General features: G+C 42.2%; 1 protein-coding gene across 4 annotated transcripts in view; it reads left to right on the top strand.

Moving 5' to 3' along the window:
• Positions 1–14,494, top strand: part of Sptssb (serine palmitoyltransferase, small subunit B) — a 28,437-nt gene extending 13,943 nt beyond the window's left edge. For 2 of the 4 annotated variants that reach the window (NM_001271301.1, NM_001271299.1), the window contains 1 exon segment: positions 12,891–14,494. In NM_001271301.1, the coding sequence (NP_001258230.1) occupies positions 12,920–13,150 (231 nt within the window). In that variant the 5' untranslated portion in view covers positions 12,891–12,919 and the 3' untranslated portion in view covers positions 13,151–14,494. 4 annotated transcript variants of the gene reach the window in all.
• Positions 14,495–18,238: the final 3,744 nt, after the last annotated feature.

The raw sequence follows: 18,238 nt of genomic DNA, 5'->3' as shown, positions 1-18,238 counted from the left end.
TTTCTGCAGCAGTGTTTCAGAAGATTTGTAAAGTAGCTGATGCTAGCTTCTTTATGTCAAAATACTTCACATTTATTGATGATGAGTACAGGTTTCTCCAGTTCCAAACATCCATTTTGGAGGTGCAGACAGCATGGGCTACTATCAGAGGCAGCATGTTGTAACAGGAGCTCCCACACTTTCAAGTCACAACATCCCAGGCCAAATCCCAAGTCCAGCTCTAGCTGGACAACCAAACACGCAGTAAATACATAAACCCTGACACCTCGGTTTCTGTATCTTGGGGAATGAGCTGATACACATGAAGGATGTACCCAGCAGACAGCAGTTCGCACCGAGCATGGTGGGCCTCTGTTATGGTAGCCACCTGCGGGCCGAATAAAAATTCCAAACGACAGTCTTCCTAAACGTGTTTCTAGGTCAGTATCTGGGGGGAAATCACCTGCTTGGCGTCAAAGGTAGTGCCGATTTCTTCCATTCTTTGCCTGGTCCTTAGAATCTGGTGAGAGTGTACCAGTACAGAGTAGTTATTATATTCGCTAATCCACCTTAACCTTTCCAGAGTCCTGCTGGAAGCACTTCATTCTTTATAATCCTCCTTGTGGATATGGACATGAGGGTCTGTCAACCATTCCAACTCCCCAGCTGAAGAAACTTAGGGAGGGAGTGGCTAAGTTACTCAGGGTGAGTCACACGAATAGGGCTGCAGTTCACCCCAGACAGGACTCACAATTCACCCATGTGATCACCCCAACCTTAAACCTCTCCCAGCTCCACATGCTCACCATGGCCTGTGAGGCCTCAATGTGTTCATTCATCTTTTTATGGATAATTTAAGCCCCAAATCCAGGCATGGCCCTCAACGCTGGCACTGAGATGCTGACACTGCTCAAAGGAGGAAATTGAATGTGACAATCCCATTGTCCTCGAGGATACTGCATTTGTACAAATCACCATAGGTGTGACAGCGTCTGGTAGAAATGTATCTACTGATATAGTGCTGGAGATAAAAGTCTTTAATGAAGGTATTGGCAGGAACATGCAGCCCGCCCTCCCCAGTCACCCACAAACATACATGCTAAGGACACACACACACATGCAACGTGCCCTTCCCTGTCCCCCTGCATGCACTTTGTACACATGCATACACACACATGCACATATACACAGTCAAATAACCAGGCCTCCTCCTCTGTCTGCCCCCTATCCTTACACATGCACTTCTCTCTCTCTCTCTCTCTCTCTCTCTCTCTCTCTCTCTCTCTCTCTCTCTCTCTCTCTCACACACACACACACACACACACACACACACACACACACACAACACACGGGGAGAAAGGGTGTGCGCATTTGATAATCTGGATGATGTCTGGATGACACCCATTTGACTATCAAACAGTGCAGTCATACAAACAGCTGTACTTTTAATGACTTTTTGAAGAAACTTCTGATACTTTAAAGCCACCTTGTTGTGTAGTTTTGTTCATGTTTTACTTCTTTTTTTTTTCATGTTTTACTTCTAAATGCAAGTTGGCAGCCTTTGGCAGTAGTAGCCCAGAAGTGAAAAGCTACTAGGAGACTACATGCTCTCCTTTCTGTCGTTGTAGAGTAACAGGGTTCTATTTTTAATAAACTAGTGATAAAGGGCACACCCCAGAACCACAGAGTTAAGGTGAGGCCCAGAAATCCATCTCTCCATTGCAGAACTTCCCAAAATACACAGGGACACTTGCCCCATCTCTAGATTAATGATGATGAGACATCAGAAGAAAAACACACAGCTTGTCATAGGCCATACCATTACAAACTCTCTTCCTGTGCATTTCCATATTAATATACATTCCCACTTTGTGGTTTTGAAACAACTTCTTTTTGGTAGTCACACAAAATTGAATTTGAACAAAGGTCTGAATTTTGTATACCGTAAGTTACCGTGAATGCATTCACTGAAGTTGAATTCTGATTTTTTTTTCCTCTCAACCATGAGTTTTTCATTCTCTAATTCATCTGGAGTCTGAATTGAGTCCCCTCAAAACAAAACAAAACATAAAAAACAGAACAAAGAACTACCTTGAAATTAGTTATCTGGTGCACACTACATTTCCCAATGGCGTCAGTTGATAATTGGGCTGGTGGAATGTGTTTTGTGGTATTCTGCTTTTGTTCTTATTCATAAAAATTAGACACACTATAGTTGGCGAAGCCACAAAAGACTCTGCACTAACTACTTGGCAGCACCATCGCTGACTCTTCTTTAAGTAATTCACTCCCAAGTACAAATTACACAACGTAATGAGAGTAACTCGGTTGCTTAAGATGCCTGTGTCCACTCACCATCGCTTGCTTCTTCCTTTTCAGGCATTTATAGAATCCACCCAGGTGTCATGAATGCGTAAAGAAAATCCATTCATTGCTCTACGGTCATTTAATTTTCTCCCCGGCCTTTCATTCATCACAAACTCCCAGGTTCCTTTTTACCCTCCACTAAAGACTTGGGTTTCCAGTCTGACTTCCTACGTTCTCTCTGCTGTCAGTGTGGCGAACTGATTGCTGATAGAAACTTGGCAGTATGAAAAGGCAGTTCCTACCCAGGGAGATAGTAAGCAAGGCTGGAAGTTTCCGTAGTGCATGGAAGGCATTGTGGTCACCCCAAATCATAAGGCAAGATACCCAATAGTTTATAACCGATAAACTAACCATGCTTTATTTTCACACAGATACAGTATGAGGTTATGCCATTAAATCGTAAAGACTTAAGCCACATCCATGTTGGTGATGATATAGAAAAAGATTACATGCTGCAGAGCTGAGGAGATGGCTCAGTGGGTAGAGTGCTTGCTGTGTAAGCCTGAGAACCTGAGTTCCAACCCCAAGTATCCACAGAGAAAGCCAGGTTCTGTGGTTCTGTAGCACATGTTTAGAGAGAGGTGGGGAAGAGACAGGATCCCAAGAGCTTGTTACCTAGTCAATCTAGCCGAAATGGTGAACTCCAGGTTCAGTAAGAAACCTTGTCTGAAAATAAAAGATAGAGAACAATAGAAGAAAACATGCTGGTCTCAGAAAATTCAGAGAGAGAGAGAGAGAGAGAGAGAGAGAGAGAGAGAGAGAGAGAGAATGAATGAATATTACATTCTGCATCTCTATGAATTGAGTTGTGCTCAGAGAAGAAGCGGCTTATGATTCAGGCTCTGTGACTAGCTTGGAAAGTCACACTTTGCTCAGCACGCACACGAAAACAAGGCAGCCCTGCCCAAAGGCACAAACGTACATGCTGTTCCAAATTTTCATTTCCAAATGAAACCAGACAGATAGACAAGATAGGAAAGAAGGGGAAATGAGAAGAAAGAAGGGAGGGAGAACTGGGAAGGGAAGGGAAGATGAAAGGGAGGAGGGTATAGCAGCAAATGACTCTCCATGGGTTCCCAGGCTGGGATATTTTCCTCATCAGAACCATATTTTCATTAATCTAAAAGTTTTAGTCACTAAGAACAAGTACTGTATAAGCAATTGTGGGATTTAAATCCTTTTCACAAGTGTTCCTTATGCTTTCTGGTAGAGTCCAAGAACTTTTAATATGAGAAACTGAAAATGCATTGTGTCATTGTGTGTGTGTGTGTGTGTGTGTGTGTGTGTGTGTGTGTGGTGTGTTTAAATAGCTTTCTCCTTTCTATTCCTCAAAAAGACAGACAGTACTAAACTTGCAGGAAACAATTTGTGTAAGGCCATTGCCTACAGCAGACTGTGAGTTCCCAAGCATCTCTTCTGGGCTCTACATCTTACTGGGGAAATCATAATACTTAGATTTACTTGGGAAACACATCCAAGACAGTCTTCTATTCTGAGTAACCCACAGTTTGTCAGTCATTTAGCCAATTATCTTCCTAGGCAGGTTCTGGGCATGGTGGTGTGAATGCCACACATGCCTGGTATTCATAACCCCTCCATCCAGTGAGGAAATGGATTGTGTGTGACTATGATGTACGTATGTGATAAAATGTTAGTGCCATGATAAATACACAGATGAAAGCGATGTGTGTTCCTTGAAAGAGAAGGTAGTTTGAGGCTGTTCAATACGAAGAAGGTTATAGGAATTAGGTCATGAAAGTAACTTGGATTTTATCTGGCAGAGAAAAGGAGTAGCAGGATAGGAAAGAGAAGAACACCGATTAAAATATTAATACTTTGCAGTCGACGTCTCTTAACATGAGAGTTCAGAGATGACTCCCGAGAAGTGGAGCAATCGAACCATGCAGAGCTGTGAATGAGTCCTTTGATTTCTTAAGAAAGGAAGAACCACTCACTAGAGGTTTTCAAGCAGAGAGTCTGTATGTTTTGAATGTTAAAGTTAGAAACAATGAAAAATATAAACTGGAACAAAAGTTGGTAATCTCTCTTACTCATCTAAACAAAGTACCAAGAGCTTCCACAGCACTGTCCCTGAAACCTTCCTGCAGTGACAAAATGTCCTATACCCTTACTGCTCAATACTCTCTACATCCATGCTGTCCAGTATGGAAACCTGCTGCCATGATGGCTGTCCTCCTGACAGTACAGAGATGTCTTAAAGGGAAAGAAAGGTAGAGGGGAATTGTGGAGGCAAAGTTCAGTCGGTTGAGTGTTCTGGGATCTGTTCTCAGTACAATACTCATGGCATGTGATTGACACACTCGTAATTCCATCACTTGAAAAATAGATGTAAGAGGACCAAGAGTTCAAGGCCACCCTTGGCTACAAACATGAGTTTAAGGACAGGCTGGGTTACATGAGACCTGATCTAAAGGAAAGTTCTTTAAAATAATAATTAAAAAGAAACAGCTTAAGTTAGTGCAGGAGTTAAGTTGGTTTTGTTTTTGTTTGTTTGTTTTGTTTCCTCTTTGTTAAGAAACTTATGTGGTGGAACTGAAGGTGTGGTTCATCTCTTTAGCATTCGTGGGGCCAGGAGGTTGGTCCCTAGTTTATCTTGGGATAATTTATTCACTCATATGTGTCTGTGACTGCCGTAGATCACAGTGCAAACTGCTTAGCTTCTCTATTGTGCTTAGTAATACCTGCATTTTGTAGAAGACTATTGTTTTTATATTCTCATTTTTCATTACTTTGCTTTTTAGTCATAGTAGTTGTTATCTATGATACAAGAATTACTTTGAAAAGGTTTCCAGAAAGGAAGAACAGGATAAGCAAAACTACCAGAGGCTACCCAACTGTCAACCTGTGATGTCACTCACCTATAACCTAGAGCTGGGGTATGAGCATAGCGGGTTTCAGGACAGCCTGGGTGGCAGGCAAGAGTGTCTCAAAGAGGAGACAGTTAGTTATTAATGTCTCTGTGAGCTTCTCTGGGCCGTGACCATTTGTACACTTTGCTTGTTTTTTGTTTTGTTTTGGGTTTTTTTGGTGTTTGTTTGTTTGTAGTTTGGAGGGGTTGGGCAATTTTAAGAGATTTAAGAAAAATTAGTTGGGTCTCTTGTGTGCCAATCTAGTAGAATTCATGTAATATTTTGCTTAATTATGTGACTTACTAGTCATTGAGAAGGCTACAGAAACAAAGTCTTAGCATGGTATCATAGACACGCACTGTCAACATTGGCAATTCTTCTCATTGACTTGGATCAGTAGTCTTATCTACTGTGAAGTCTCTGACCTCTCCCACTTCCTGCACACCACTCCCCTTCCTGGCCTTTCTGTATTAAAGCATTTGGAAGGAAAATACTGCACTCCCAATTCATTTAATAAATGAATTACTGAAAGGAGTGCTTGTGTTCACGTATGTCACATTGAACCCTTCTAAAGAAAGCTACTCCTGAGTACAGACACAGTTTGTTTAAATACAGCATCTCTTTCTTGCCACAGACAAGACACTTTTTTATCAGGCTCTAAATATGAAGTGCATGTTCTCTCTCTCTCTCTCTCTCTCTCTCTCTCTCTCTCTCTCTCTCTCTCTCACTCTCTCTTTCTCTCTCTCTCTCCCTCTCTCTCCCTCTCTCTCACTCACAAACACACACACACACACACACACACACACACACACACACACACACAGTGAAATGACTACTGAAATGACTACTGTGGAATATTCCAAAATGAGTCAAGAAAGAGTTAGCCAGAATAAATTTGGGCCCTTCAGACCTTTCAAGTCCTTGACTCTAAAGTTCAAGGAGAAAAAGTAGCTCTTACCCAAGAGAGCAGCTAAGTTGCAGAAAAGGAAATTCCTGATTAAGAAGGGCCTTTTGTTGAAGTTCATTTTGCTGTCATCTTTTGCTTGGCAGAAAAGGACATCTAAGATTGTGCCTTCTGCAATATTCCCAAGGCAAAGTCACAGTCCCAAATTCTGAGGGAATCATCTTTCTTGCAGTTGCCTAACTCTCTACCACTCCTATTCCACAGATTAAACAACAATACATAATTCCTCGGCAAGCCAGGCCGGTCCTACATGCTCCTCTCACAGCATCCTCTTCCTGACTCAAATGCACTATGTTGGGACATGTACTTCTTTATTGCTGTCCTTACTTGCTTTCTTATCCACTTAAGCCCAAAGGAAGTCGCACCCTAAACTGATGTGGGTCCGAAGTGTTAGTCTTCTCCCTTAGTCTGGGAGAAGACATTTTTATTCCTTCCCCACTGCCCCTAAATGTAGTGTGAATCTTCAACTGTTGGTTGGAAAGTCATGACACTGAGGAATAGAAACTAACAACTCACTGGCCACTCAATTAATTTTGGAGATTTCTAAGCCCTCCATACATTTCCACTGTTGTAGTGACCCTTTTCATTCACTGGAATTAGGTTAGGATGTAGAGTTTCCCCTGGTTCCCAAGTCCCTAATAATCCTCAACCTTACCTGGCAAAAACTTTGTGTTGGGGCTGTCAACCATTCTAAGATATACATTACAAATAAGAACCTTAGATTTTTACAGTTCCCAGTAGGACTTGTAACAGAAATGCTTTGAAACCTTCAGTGGTCAGACAAGAACCTGAACTATAGGTTGTCAAGAAAAATTCTTATGTAAGAGATGAGTCTGGTCTGGGGAAAGGGGATGATGCTAAGGCCAGGTAGCCTCACTGCTATCCCTTGCCTCCTGGCATTGGGCCTGTTAGAGTATGCGTCACACTGGTTCTCACAAAGGAGTGTATTTAAAACAGTGGTCCAGAGAAGCTTTTTCTGTGAGCTTTCATTCCTTCAGGGCCTGACCTTTGTCCCAGGCCCCCTTCTTGCAGGGAATCTTGGCTGCCTTATGTTTCACTGAGGCCTCCTAAGAAGCATAATGCTGAAAATTTAGCGAGGAAAACCTTCCGTTCTTCCCTTTGTTTGAGAGTATGTCTTAGCTCAGGCTATTGTAACATTCATGTACACTGGGGATTATCAGCAACAAAAATCCACTCCTCTTATTCTCAAGGCTGGGAAGCCCAGGCTGAGCCTCCATTAGACACAGTGTCCTATACATCCAGAGCTAAGTGTCTTCACATAGCAGAAAAACAGGGAAGTCTTTGGGGTCTCTGTCATCGGGGCGCAATTCCCTGGGCTCTGTCATCATGAGCTAATCACCCCCCCCCAGAGCCCTGAACCTCCCCATACTCACTCTGTGGCAGGCAGTGGTTGATGAAAATGGTTTTTTAAATAGAAACAAAAACCTCCCCTTTTTCCCACTTATGGGTAACCATCACTTTAAAGGCATATAAGGAGAAACAAATACAGTCGCAGCAGGCACAAATACAGCAAACATTCCCAGTCCTTTTTTAATCATCTCTAGGCTATGGCTTTAGATATAAGTGATTATATTCATTGGTTAATTTTATTGTGGACCTTTAAGGTTTTAAGATGTTTACTGGAGGGGCTGGAAAGACAGCAGTCAGTAAAGTATACCCTGTGTAAGCACAAGGACCAGAGTTCAGATTCCCTCGAATTCAAGTAAAACCTAGGCATGGAAACTCACTTTTAACCCCCATGCTGAGGAAGCAAAGGAAAGCAGATCCCTGGAGGTCACTGGTCAGCCATTCTAGCCAAGACAGTGAGCTCCAGGTTCAGTGAGAGACCCTCCCTCAAAAATAACATGGAGGGCAACTTGAGGAAGATCCTCAACATCAGCTTCTGTCCATCGTGTGTGTGTGTGTGTGTGTGTGTGTGTGTGTGTGTGTGTGTGTGTGTGTCTGTGTCTGTGTCTGTGTCTGTGTCTGTGTCTGTGTCTGTGTGTCTGTGTGTGTCTCTGTGTGTCTGTGTGTGTCTCTGTGTGTATGTGTGTGTGCCTATGTGTTTGTTTCTCTGTCTCTGTCTCTGTCTCTGTCTCTGTCTCTGTCTCTCTCTCTCTCTCTCTCTCTCTCTCTCTCTCTGTGTGTGTATGTCTCTGTGTGTGTGTCTGTAAAATTTAGTTCTAGGTGACTACAGATAACTATGTCACTGTATCCGTGTATCTGTGTATGGTTTCCCCCATATTTAGCATCTTTTCCAGCATTCTTCCTGGTGTTTTTTTCCGTAGCCCTTCTGCCTCCACCTAGTGTTCATTCCCAACCCCTCATGTATGGCGTGGCTGCTACTAGTCCAAAACAATTTCCCCTTCTGGCCTGCAGTACTTTTTGGGACAGAGCATGTCCTTCTGAGGCCATTGCTATTCGGAAGCCATATAGCTGTACTAAAATTACTTTGTTCAGTGAGTTAATGAATTCTCCCACCCATATGACTCAGCACATTGTCTACAGTGGTGGTGGGTTTTGTTCCTCTCTGTCTAATTATACATAAGGTCTCTTAGGAGAAACAAAATGGACTCACAAGGAAGAAGAAACAGATTACCAAAATAAATCGAGACCTAAAAATAGTGCATAGTCTACAGTAGATTGTAGCAGATGGCTTTCTAATAAAACCTCTCTCTTCTCACCTTATAATACTAAGAAATGGTGAATGAAAAATCTTTACATTTTCTTCTCATCAATAAATGAACAGAAGAACCAAAAGAAAAGAAAAATCAAAGAATCAATACCTTTTGTGAACTAACTATTAGACATCATGAGATTAAAATGAGATAGGAAATAAAAACACGTTTCCCTGGGGCTGGAGAAAGGGCTCAGTAAGAGCATTTGCTGTTCTTGCAGAAGACTGGGGTTCCCATGCTCAGCACCCACATCATGCAACTCACATCTTCCTATGACTCACTCCAGGGGACTGAACACCTGCTTCTGGCTTCCACTGGTACCCTTACATGTGTGTGTGTGTGTGTGTGTCTGTGTGTGTGTGCATGTGTGTACACAAATACACAAACACTAAGAAAATACATAAATCTATTAAAATATTTTCACAAGCCAAAACTAGGAATTTAGAGGGCTGAGAAGTGAGATACTTTGGTAGTCAACAAATTTAATGTTTTGTTCTTAGTGTGAAAGTAAATTTTAAATGTCCATTTCTGACCCATTGTGGCATTTGTGACCAATGTGTCTGTCTTTGATGTAACAGATATGTTATATGATTCCTCCACATGTGTTTATATGATTTTTATCTGCTATTTCCCTGACGATTGGTTGACTTTCAGCAGCTTTAAATACTAGACACCTATTATTCCACACTTTCCAAGTTTCGGCTGGGTGCCTCTGACTCAGGCTTCCCAAAAGGCTGTCATCATTGTCTTCTATAGCTGCCCAAGCAAGAAATTAATCTTAAAGTAAAAAAATTAAATCAGCTAGGAGATTAATTGGTGCATTTTTAAACAACCACAATAGTGAGAAGAAAAATTGATGATGTTCCTGAATGAACAATAGTATCTCATTAATAAAACTGAAAAGAGTTTTACCGATTTTTATAAATATTCATTATGTAGTTGATTCTGAGCAGGCACTGCCCTTGGGAAGAGCTGGGGCATAGAGCTTCCAAAATGAAGATACTTCATCTTGGCTGTAGGATGTACTGGGCCCTGCATGTGAGTTTAGCCCCTCCCTCCTAACACTATATCCTTCTTCCTGTCCATAACCTCTGGGACACCTCAGAATCACAGGTTAAAGGGAGAATAATTAGCCTGCCCAACTCCATTCTCCCACCCTTGGCCCTGTGCCCACATTTGGCATCGCTTTATCCTCTTTCATTTTACTCCTCCTCTCTCACCCTTCTGTGAGTCCTCTTCCCTGCCTCCCTCTTCTCCCTTCCTCTTTTCCCTTACTCTCTACTTGGACTTTAAAAATCATCCCGGTTATATTATCTTTTCTTCACAATGGACCAGGTGTGCAAACGCTCCTTGAACACTATACTTTCCCTTCAGGGCACGTAATATGATTGATAATTATGTATTTGTTTGTACTAACTGTTAAGATCTGTCTTTCTAACTTGTCTACACTCCTTAAGGAGCAGAGGTGTGTCTAGCTAAGCCATATGCCTTTACCTTCAGCCAGTACCACCTGGCACTAAATCCCGAATAAAGAAACCCTAGGATCCCCCACCAGTCCCCTAGCCATATCTCAAATCCTAAGTCATTACAGGGAGGCAGCCGTGGATAGTTGTAAGTTTTTCTTAAGAACTGGGTTGTCTAGCAGGACTGCCATACCTCAAGTATTGGCGCTCACCACAGTCGCTGTTTCTGTCCCTAGAAATCTGTTTCGGAGACAGTTTTGCTCATTGGTGCTCCCTTCTAGACTCCATGCTGAGCCTAGTCTCTGGTGTCATCGTACTACAGTTAGGGATCACCAAGTGGGTAAAATCACTTGCTCTACAAGCCTAATGGCCTCAAGTTGATCCCTGGAATCCACATGCGAAGCCAGATGTGATCTCGGGCATCTGTAATCTCGGCAGTCCTGTGGCAGGATGGGAGATAAAGACAGGACACGCTTCCTGAATCTCAGAGGCCAGCACAGCAGAGACAACGGAGGTTTCCTTGGACAAGGTGTCCATGAAGGCTCCTCTCACGAATAGGATTAAGGTCCTTTTCCCCCCTTAATCTTTTAATAGCTCTTTGAGCATTACAGTTTATTTTCATGTTTTTATGTTAGCACCAGGCTGCTTTTATTACTATAGCTCTGTAATATAATTTGAAATATGGGGTGCTGCTACCCCCACGGGTTTTTGGTTGATCAAAATTGCTTTATGTATCACGGGTCTTTTATATTTCCGTAGGAACTTTATGATAACTGTTTTCAATTTCTGGGAGGAGATGCATTAGAGTTTTGATGGGGAACATATTGGATCTGTAGACAGCTTTTGGTAGGATGGCAATTTTCACTCTGTTAACCCTGCCAATGGGAAATCTTTGCCTCATCTTCAATTTCTTTCTTTGGTGTCTCAGGATTCTCAGTGCACAACTTTTTCACTTACACTTGAAATTCTCTCTCTCTCTCTCTCTCTCTCTCTCTCTCTCTCTCTCTCTCTCTGTGTGTGTGTGTGTGTGTGTGTGTGTGTGTGTGTGTGTGTGTGTGTGTGTTGTAGTTTGTCATTGTTGTTGAGGTCATTGTGAGTCACAGTCATACTCTTCCCTTGAGCTCTTTCTTGGTTTATTTGTCATTTATGTACATGAAGCCACTGGTTTTGTGTATCTATTTTACATCCTGCTGATATTTGCTGAGAGTGTTTATCAGCAGGTTTCTCACAGACATTAGGATGTTTTATGCATACAATCATATCATCTGCAAACAACACTGCTTTGACTTTTTCCTTCCCTACCTGGGTCTTCTTTATCTCCTTCTCCTGTCTTACTGTTCTAGCAAAGACTTCAAGTACTGTGTTGAACAGGAATGGAGAAAATGGTCGTACTATTTTGTTCTTGCTTTCAGCGGAAGTACTTTTTCTCTATTTAGGATGATAGGGTATAAGCTTCCTGTAGATTTCCTTTATTATATTGAGATATATCTGATGTATCCCTAGTCTCCCCGGGACTTTTATTGTGAATGGATGTGAGATTTTTGCAGGAGTATACTCCTTGATTTATTTGGGCTGTCATAACCAAGTTCTCAAGAGTAGTGAACGTAAATAATTTTTTCATAGTTCTATGACTAAGAGGTCCAAAACCAAGGTGCTATCAAATTGGCAGCTTGCAAGGGTCTGTCTCTGCATCCAAAATGGTGCATGCCTTGAAGATTGTGTCCTTCCGTGTGGAAAGAATGGAAGGGCTAAGAGGCTGATCTGGGCTTCTCATTTGTCTTGGGGGTCCCCCAAACTACCCACATGCCAAGTGAGTCCCTGGAAGGCCTCATGAGACTTGACATGCATCCGTGATCAAAGCCAAGGCATACTACAAGGCAAACTGTATACAACAGGATCAGCAGGAAGTAAAGACACAGAGAAATCTAATTGGTCCGTTGAAAGGGTGCTCCATCAGGGGACAGTCTGAGTGTGCTCTTCCCCCACCATCAAAGCATGCAGTCATGTATACAGTGTCCAACTGACTAGCATCCCGACGTGATAGTCCAGTGTTTATTGTGGTACATGACCAGTAGAAACCATACTCCCTGGTTTGAATTTTGATCCTTTCCTGGCCTTTACTATACCATACAATACTGTGGTGATCCTGAACAACAGAGGTGAGCTACAGCTTCCAGTCAGCTTTGTGATCACAAAGGCAAATAAATGCTACTATTTCAAGAACTGTGTGGCTAAAAGTTTTGGTGTTCATTAGGTGAAGTGTATTAAGTGGAGTGTGTGGGGGAGGGGTGTTACTTTACAATATTTGAATTCATTTTGTGCTTTTGGAGATATATTTCCATAATTCATTGAAGAGCACCTCTTCATACAATGTTTTTAAAGTCCAGGAAACCTATTAAAAGCTTAGCACCCAAAGTTCATAATCCGACTAGTGACAGGAACAGCCTTTTCCTGAAAATGACCAAATTTTCAGATCATAAAACAGTAGGCGTTTGTTGTGAATTACCAGAGGTCGTATGTTCTGTTTCTTACTTTATTTGTCTTCCACCATGTTCTTTTTCTTTAACAGGCAGACTTTCCACAGCTCGAGGAAGAGCCATGGATTTCAAGCGTGTGAAGGAGTATTTTGCCTGGCTCTACTATCAATACCAAATCATTACCTGCTGTGCTGTCATGGAGCCTTGGGAACAATCCATGCTCAACACCATCATACTAACCATTGTTGCTATGGTGGTATACACTGCCTATGTCTTCATCCCCATCCACATCCGACTGGCTTGGGAATTTTTCTCCAAAATATGTGGATATGACAGTTCAATATCTAACTGATATCATCGGAATTCTGTGAAATGGCGTAATGTATTCACATTGCTTACAACTTACTGACTTGGGTGACTGTGTTATCGTTCACCTGTGACCTGACCAGCACTCTTTCTATGCACTGTCACACACATCCTGCCTGGAGTACAAGATAGGTGTCTTCCCGCTTGCTTTTGAACATGCAGCATTGTGCATCAGATGATAGGAAAGGCCATGAGTTTAACCCCATAGCCCACATTTGCTCAACTCAACTCTGTGGCTGTAGATTTCTTTTGAAATCCGGATGCTTTGAAATAAAACTTTTCTGGAAGATAGGCTTATAAGAGACATGATGGAGTCATATTTACACTACTCTTTTCATATTATTCCACATGAAAGGATATGTTACAAAAGTATTCTTCATAGGCTACTGTCAAAAGTACCCTGCACTTGTTTACAATTTATTAAGAGGTGGGAATAAAATAGATGAACCTGTAAAGTCTTATTTTCTGGTAGATAGCTAACACCTAAAATTCATTTTTTTCTTCCTTTTTAAATTTTCATTTTCTTTGCTTCACCTAAAATTCTTTTACTTTACAGTAATAGGCCAGAGACAATTGTCCTCTTTCGGATTTTGTTTCAGCAATGTTTCAAATGCTCCTGAAATCTGGCTTTATCGCAGCTTTAAAGGAATGTTGATTTTCAGGTAAACAAACAACTACTGTACTAGAGAATAATTTAAGTTTCAGAAACAAAGCATAATCAAGGCAAATTCGCATATTGTGACTCTTGATCATGGCCCACCTTACATGATGCTGGAGATAAAAGAAGAGAGATCGTTGTTTTGCTGTGCGTTTGGTGAGAGGAAGGAAAACTGCACGTCCTGGACCACAGGAAGAAAGGCTGATAAATAGACTGGAAGTAATAGCCAAGCAGCAGGAAGTCAACAGCTCCAGTTAAAGGCTTTGATACAGCAGCGCCTTTGCACAGCAGAAACAAGATATATTAAATTTCTCTCAAAATGGTTATCTTCAAAGTAAACGTAAGAGTTTAATTATAGTGCTGAGTCAAACATACAAGCCAAAGACCAAGCCTTGCAGCTTTTCTTTCCTCCCAGTAAAGATTAACATTAGTGATTCTGGAGGGTTAAAAAAAATAAATAAATAAATAATAAACATGTTTTGGGCAATATTGGCACCTTTGTTTTAGGAGGAAAATATTCCAAGGAGTCATACAAAGAAAGATATTTGGCATGCAAAATCAGCCTGCATGTCTATTTAAAAAACAAAATGTACATTTTAAACAGAAACCAGATATGAAATATATACTTGTTGATTTTTGCAAAATAAAATTAAGTTTACTTTTATAAGCAAATGCCCAGTTTGGACATGTTTTTTCTTTCTTCATGATATACTACAGAGCACTACAGATGACCTCCTCCTAATCTGACAGGGAAATGGATCTCAAAATGGTAGAATAAAACTAGCATTTGCTCATTCCTTTCCTGGTTGATGTGATGGAACACTTATCAGGACCAGCTTCAGGAAGGCGGGGCTTCTCCAGGCTCACTCACTGTCGGGAGCACAGCACATGGTGGTGGGGAAGGCATTAGGAGCATGCGGCAGTTGGTCGCACTGAAGCCACAGTCAGGAAGCAGAGAGCATTAGATGCTAATGCTCGGTTCATTGTCTCCTTCTTACTCAACCCAGGATCCCACCAAGGACTAGTGCTGCCCATTTCAAGGTGGGCCTTTCAACTTTATCTAGAGCTTTCTAGAAACACCCTTATAGACATACTCAGAGATGTTTCTATGGTGGCTCCAAATCAAATTAAGTTGACAATGAAGATTGACCATACTAATGGGCTTCTCAATGCTTTATACACATTTTACAGGTAACACTACTTCAATTACAGGAAAGGAGCCTAGAGTTTAGAAAACTCAAATTTCTTGTTCAAAGTAGCTACGAGCAGCATGGTAAGGTATGGACCACACTGGGCGATGTGGATATTCATCCTAGTCATCCCACGGAAGTCCATGGGATTATGACAGGAGAGATAACGATGGGGCAGGTGGAACCATCACCAGACAAAAACTTGGTAAAGTCTAATGGATTCAGAAACCTCGATACCTTCATACCTGAGGACAGTAGGAGTTTCATCTACTTCCAACCAGGTTCCTGTCCTGGAACACGTGACCATGACACCCCACGGAGAGGACTGTGACAATCAGTTACATAGTGGCAGCACCAAAGCCCCTCCACATGGCCCCAACCTTGGCTGATACGGCTCTTGCTAAGTATGACCCAACAATGCCTAGATGGCTCTTTATCCTTAATTCCTCCCCTACACTGTGGGAGCCTTATACCCAGGAGGTGCTGGAATGGCTTCACACCCCATGGGTGGCATACCCTGAATTCTAAATGAGGTGGATGCGCTCACTAATATGATTAAAAATGGCAGGGACAGAGTCCTACCAACCCTAGAAAAAGAACCTGACATTCTTGTCACCCCTTTTCCCCTCTCAGATATTCAATGGCTAATCAAAACTCACTCCCACTTTGCTGTCAGCTTAATAGGATTCCCAGAACAATTTGATAACCTTTATCCTGATGAAAATGGGCCTTTGCCCTCCCTCTGTTGTGATAGCTGCCCTTAAATTATTTTCAAAAAAGTCAATAGTTGGGGCTCCCTCAATATTTACCAATGGGAGAAAGAGAGGAGTTGTAGCAATACTATATTACGCCTCTGAGGACAAGCCCCCTATTCTCCAAATCAGAGAGCTGCCCTTCACACCCACCAATATAAAGAATATGCTATCTATGTAGCCTTAAAAGAAGTCAAGGGCGCCACATTGGGCACCAATTGCTATTATGTATACCAGACATGGTCTGCTCTGCTCTGGCCCTGCAAGTGGCCAACGAGTTGCATTCTACGAAGGGGAGGGATCTAGGCAAGCTGCTCCTGTCTCTTCTGAGGCTGCTGATGCTCTAGCAATTGAGTGAGAAGTGACTGCAGTAGGCTCAAGCAGCTTCCAGCAGCAAAAGCTCCAGGAGAGAATTTTTCTTCCCCAAAGTGCTATGGCACTGTATGGCAGACACTCCCAGAGGGTCTTTGGTGAAATAACTTGTGTCTGTTTAATTCCGTGTGGACAGGGTTTTATATACATTTTGGGGATGGTTGGGATCTAAGAGCAGATGCTTCCTACTGGCTTGGTCTAGGATGTTAGGGATGCCTCATCTGCATGTGGAGGGGCTTTGGAAGCTGCCTCTATGTGAATGATCGCCATAGTCATCTCCATGGGGTGCCATGGTCACATGGTCCAGGTATGAGGGTACCCTCTGAATCCACTCAACCTTACCAATTTTTTCCTGGTGACCTGGTTCTATGTGGGGGGCTCTGTTTGCTCAGCCCTCTTCTCAGAACCATTGCTTCCACATTTCGTTAACAGTTAAGGTTGGCCTTGAATGCACTCCGAGTACATAGTGATTCGACACCCTTCCGTACTCTTAGAATTCAGTCACAAAGATACTGACCTTCTTCCAGTTTCAGAGTTCCTTCTAAAGCTAAGAGTTAAGCACCAACAGAGAACTTATTATGAATTATTATAAAACAACATCCTGGGATGCCACATCAAAGGCAACCATTGTCTCTGAACAGTCGATGATAGTAAATACAGGGTCAAAAAAATGTAGAAGCAACAGGTTTGGTTTTTGGGTTGTCTTGCTTTTGTTTTGTTTTGAAAAAGCTACCAGGGTGTGGCAGGAAGAAGAACGCCTCACCTACCTGCCTGCTGATGTTCCAGCCCTGACAACATTGTTCTCACTTTGACCACAGACAGCCTGGACCAGAAACACTTACTGTGTGCTTTTCTTTGCTTCCACTATGATTATTTCAACGGTGTGCTTATAACTTTGAAACAAGAAAATCCAAAGGGTCTAAGGTTCCAGGGGGCCAGAGTGTTTGTCACTGAGTAAATTAGGACTCATAAAAGGTTCTGTCCTTGGTATTGGCCAAAGCAATACATATACACAGATACACAGATACATATTACACACATACACATTACACATATACATATATACATATATCCAAACCTGTTTTATCTAATTATATAACAACATAAAATGCCAAGAAGTCAGAGTTTAACAGCATCACTGATTAGTCTACATTTCATGTAAGAAATAAATCACTAACACATTTTCTACTTCTCCCTTTTCTGTCACTCTCTCACGTGGGTCCTACAAGTGGTGTGCTTCTAGAAGGCAGCATCCTCCTTGTTTCTGAATGCCCAGTGTCTACCCAGGTGGTTGGTACAAGGATTAGCAAGCAGCCACCTCACAGAGCACTATGCAGCCCCCCAGGCTCTGGACAAGTAAGCTTGGCCTGTATCAGGCACCTGGACATGAAACTCTTCTGACTGTGGGTCTGAGGAGGAGCCTTCGCCCTCACGACAGATTCATGGGAAGCTAACCAGACATTGATGCACAGGTAAAGTGGATGAAGAGAAATGACTAAATAGCGAGAGAATATTATAACAGACTAGGTGCCAGGCATCTGGGGTTGTTTGTAAAATCCTCTTTTATCTTTGAACATTTGGGGGGAAATTAGCCTACTGCATGCCAGCAGCCAGATTTGATAAGGAAGAAAGCTAATGGGACAAAATTGAAATTGTCAACAAGCACACACACAAAACCCCGCAGCTCTCACCTCAAAGGAAATAAAATGTGGCTGCAGCCAAATTTGACTGACCATGGCCTGGAAAAGCCCATATTTAGGTCACCCCACTTCCCTGTTTTCCAAAGTGGGAGCAGTTTTATAATAATAGAACAAAGAAAGGCATAAATCAAAGCAACTCGAAAACATACTGGTAGGGCCCTCAGAAAAGCAGGTTACAGCCAGGCAGATGACCCTGGGATGTTATCTGATTGTATTCTTAGCCTTTAGATTGGCAGAGAAGAGGGTTATAAGATAATACATTGTGAAGGTTTTAATCTGTTTATCAGGGTGTTAGGTCTGATACAGAGGTAGTCAAGGAATGGTACCCCAGTAAGTAGGCAGAAGACTGCGCAAGACCCTGAACTGGCAACATTCCCACCTCCCTCCCCCTCCCCCACAGCC

Source organism: Rattus norvegicus, chromosome 2 (assembly GCF_021556685.1).
Source record: "Rattus norvegicus strain SHRSP/BbbUtx chromosome 2, alternate assembly SHRSP_T2T, whole genome shotgun sequence".
NCBI lineage: Eukaryota > Metazoa > Chordata > Mammalia > Rodentia > Muridae > Rattus > Rattus norvegicus.
The sequence above is the reverse complement of the archived record's forward strand: the minus strand, read 5'-3'. Positions and strand labels throughout refer to the sequence as shown.